This window comes from Lycium barbarum, chromosome 2 (genome assembly GCF_019175385.1).
Source record: "Lycium barbarum isolate Lr01 chromosome 2, ASM1917538v2, whole genome shotgun sequence".
Lineage (NCBI taxonomy): Eukaryota > Viridiplantae > Streptophyta > Magnoliopsida > Solanales > Solanaceae > Lycium > Lycium barbarum.
The window spans coordinates 34,897,447-34,901,365 of NC_083338.1; the positions used below are offsets into that span (position 1 = coordinate 34,897,447).

A 3,919-nucleotide genomic window follows, 5' to 3' on the forward strand; every position below is an offset into this window, starting at 1 on the left:
TGTAACGACCCGTTTGGTCGTTATTGCATTTTTGACACTTTTAACCCTTTCTTGAGCATGGTTAGCTCACTTTTGACCCAAGGGGACCGTTGACACGCTTCTCGAGGTGTTCGGGTTGATTTTGGTGACTTCTTAGGAAAAATTAGCTTAAAGCGAAAAATAGTTGACTCAAAGTTGACTTTTGGGTAAACATACCTTTTTCGAAAATCTGTCGATTCCGAGAGATTCGGATGGTCATTTAGAACTTGTATGCATATTTGGTTCGATTCCCAATGCACCCGAATTCATTTTGAGACTTGGGTTGGGAAGTTGGAATTGAGGTATCGGAGGTTGACTCGATCAACGAGACCTCTGTTGGGAATTTTAAGGCCACGGGTGCATTCATAGTGTGTTTTTATGTGTGTCTGTGTATGTGCTTTATGAGCAGATGGCCTCGGGTATTAGTCGAGATTTCAGATTGAGATTGGATTATTTTTGAGAATTTTTGGTGCTGGTGTCCACCATGGCGGCACAATTACCGACCCAACAGCACAGCCATAGCGGTGGGATGGGCCGCTGGGGCGGCCAAGTTCTTTTGTGGCCTGACCGTCTTGGCAGTCTGAGTGGATGTCAGGGCGATACCATCGTAGCGGTTCCGATGCCGCCGTTTGGTATCATGACTGTTATATTCATTAATTGTGTATTAAAAGCCCTTAGTCTCTCATTTATTACTATTTCAGAAATTGTGCTCTTGGGACCAATTCTAGAGGATTCTCGATGGTAAGTCTTTCTAATCTCTTTCCTATTCCATTACCCCTAATCATCTTAGAATCCCTTTCATCTTGTTAGTTCATTAGGTTATGAAGATTAAAAGTGGGTTTAATGAATATTCTATCTAGGGTTCAAAATCATGATTTGTTGGTTGGGTTAGCTTCATTAAGCATTGAATTGATGATTAGAATCCTTTATTTCATAACTTCTTCCTAATTAGAGGCTAAATTATGGATTAGAAGTTAGGTCTTCTACCCAAATTTGGGGGTTTTGCCCATCCGAATTAGAGTGAATTGTTGATTATTCTAGCTTGCTAATCATGGTAATTGATCATCTAGAAGTTTAATTTCGTGTTGGGACCTTTAAATTCCTAATTTCACCCTTCTAGTTTATAAACCCTATTCCATAGGTTGGGGATTTGGGTCTTGATAGAAGTAGGGTTGGTTTTGATGTTCTTCTTGATTTTAATTCCATGATTTGATTATGCACAGACTTTCTTGATTTTAAGGCTCAGCAGAAAGGAAAGGCTAAGGAGTGATTGTTGGTGTTATTGTTGTTCGGCCTTCCAGGTAGGTTATGGCTTACCCTATGGTGAGACTTCGTTTAACCTAGCATATACTTAGATAATATTATCGGAGAAAGCATGTAAACCTTCGGGTAAGAAGTTGGGTTGGATATTGTCTTAGGTTGGGCCCTATTATGTGATTGGGGCTAGCCACCCCATTGTGTTGTGACTTGATTTGTTCTGTTGTTGTTGGCTTGATGCCACGTAGTGATATCAATATTGGAGACTATTGATACATCTTGATCATGATATTATAGTATCTTACTTGTTGACGTTTGATACGAGGATAGTGTTCTATATGACTTGTGTAGTCTTTTCATGATATTGTTGGCGTACCCATGCTTGGTACTTGTGATTATTTATCTGATCATTGATGATTAAACTCATACATTGCACGCATTCTCATCCTTCATATTATATTGTTGATACATTGATGATACTTGAGGAAACATGTGATGAGCTAGGCTCAGTTAGGATGAGAGTGACGTGATGTCCGATACCGATGGTTGTTCCGAAATTGTGGTTGTGTGGTAGAAGTATCCAGGTTTTCGCCAGGCCGTGAGATACAAGGACTCCGCAGGTCCTCCATGGTTTGTGCTGATGACGATCCTCCGTGGGCAAAGATCCGGAGTCTCGTTACCATTGGGGAAAGATCCGGAATGAGTGGTGCATGGACTTTGCGAGTTCCCCATGGGTTGTGCTACCGAGACGTTGATACTTTCGTCTGGAGTACATGTGTACACAGCATTGCATTGCATTGCATATACATTTCATATATTATCGCATTGCACTATGGCTTCGTGTTGATGATCTGGTAATATACTTGTGTTATTTGGATTCGGATTGATTATATTAAGACTTGGCACACTTAGGATTAGATGTTATAACCTAGGTGACGACGTGTGCTTGGTTTCTAACTTGTGTTGACTTATACTTGTTGATTTACTTGTTTATCTTACTTTATTATCTGGATTATGTTAGCTAAACTTAGTCGGCCTATGATACCTACCAGTACTGTGATTTTGTATTGACCTGCTCTTGCCACATTATTTTATGAATCCAGAATTTCAGGTTGGATCTACTTCTGTTTATCATGGCTGATAGTCGCTCAGAGAGTTGCTTAGAGTCTACAGGGTGAGCATGAGACATCCGCCGCCTTGAAGATTCTTCTTTATTTATGTCTTATTTTCTATTCCGAGACATATTCGGACTTGATCTATCATTGATATTCCAGACTTGTAGATTCTAGTTAGATGCTCTTGTATGGATTAGGCCAGACTCTTGGGTGTATTTCCTTATTTTGGAACTTTTTCTTTATTATTATCGTCAGACTTACGTGATTTATTTTCTTCCACTTATTTAATTATTTATTTACGTTTTTACAATCGTTGGGTTGAAGGTTCGCTTATCGAGGAGGAAAAGGTAAGTGCCCGCATGACTTAGCTAAATTGGGTCGTGAGATATGTAGATCAAAAATGATGAATGGGATTGTGACACTCCACTCGCTGCCAATGCGGAAGGATGCCGCCGAAAAGAATGGAACACTGTTTCGCTCTGTTGGATGCGTCGGATCCCGTATAACAAGCGAGCTCTTTACCCTCAAATTCAAACATGTGGGCGCAAAATGCTATCCTGCTTTATTGTTACGTAGCAATAGAAGCCTGCTTATGCTGCTTCGGCGGCGCTTTTTCGCCCTCTCTTCGCTCTGGACAGGAGCGCTAGTGGACACGGGGAGAGAGTAGGCGAAGCGTTCCGTTCGTAATGGAAAGAAAGATAGCACTACTTCGCCTCTTTGTTCGACCGCCGGCGCGAACACAGTGGTCTCTGACCAGGACCAGGAACCAATTCGAATTTGGATCTTGACATGTCGGTGGTTTTTAACCGTAGGCATTTTGCCAGGAAGTTGGTGGGCTTATCATGAATTAGGTCGGGGTGGCTGGTGGTTTCGGGATCCCGTAGAAAATGCTTCTTTTATGCCTCGGGTATTAGCCACAGCTCGTATTCATTCAGTAATTCTACCCCTTCTTCATTCTTGGACCTCGTTTCTTAATATTGTTACTTTTCCATGCTGTGTCTCAGGAACCTTTTCAATACGGTCCGGATTGCTAGCTCCCGTTCATAGATTTGCTACAGATGATACACGAGGAATCTTTTTATGGCGGTTCTTCCTTCTAATGACCGGCATATCTATGATTCTTTTCTCCCAGATGAAGCAGCAGGCATCGGTCCGTAGAACCTATAAAAAGGAGATGGTTGTGGCGCGAAGTACTCTTGTGCAACTACGTCATTCAGCTAACGCGCAGAAGGTGGGGCTCATAGTCTTCCAGGCCTGCTCTGGGGGCTTCTAGTACCGATATGAGTAGTGCGCGTGTCCGAATATGTTCTCGCAGGGCCGGAAGGAGCGCACGCCGAGTTAGATAGAGCAAAGGAGGGTCCTGTCAAGTCGGTCCGCTAACGCCTTATCTTCCTATTTATAAGCCACAGCCTACTTCGACGTTTCCAATTTCCCATAGAGGAACTGCTTCCTGCGTCTGCGGCCGTTGCAGCTAAACTGACGGATGATGGAGGAGGGGAAGGGTGGCGGACATCAAATGAATTAGATTT

General features: G+C 42.5%; 1 protein-coding gene across 1 annotated transcript; it reads left to right on the top strand.

The window, feature by feature from the left end:
• The first annotated feature begins 2,782 nt into the window (after positions 1-2,782).
• Positions 2,783-3,853, top strand: LOC132629454 (cytochrome c biogenesis CcmF N-terminal-like mitochondrial protein 2). Its single transcript, XM_060345081.1, is given in 3 exon segments — positions 2,783-3,135; positions 3,242-3,275; positions 3,277-3,853. Coding segments are annotated over 3 exon segments (480 nt in total). The 5' UTR covers positions 2,783-3,076; the 3' UTR covers positions 3,664-3,853.
• The last annotated feature ends 66 nt before the right edge of the window (positions 3,854-3,919 follow it).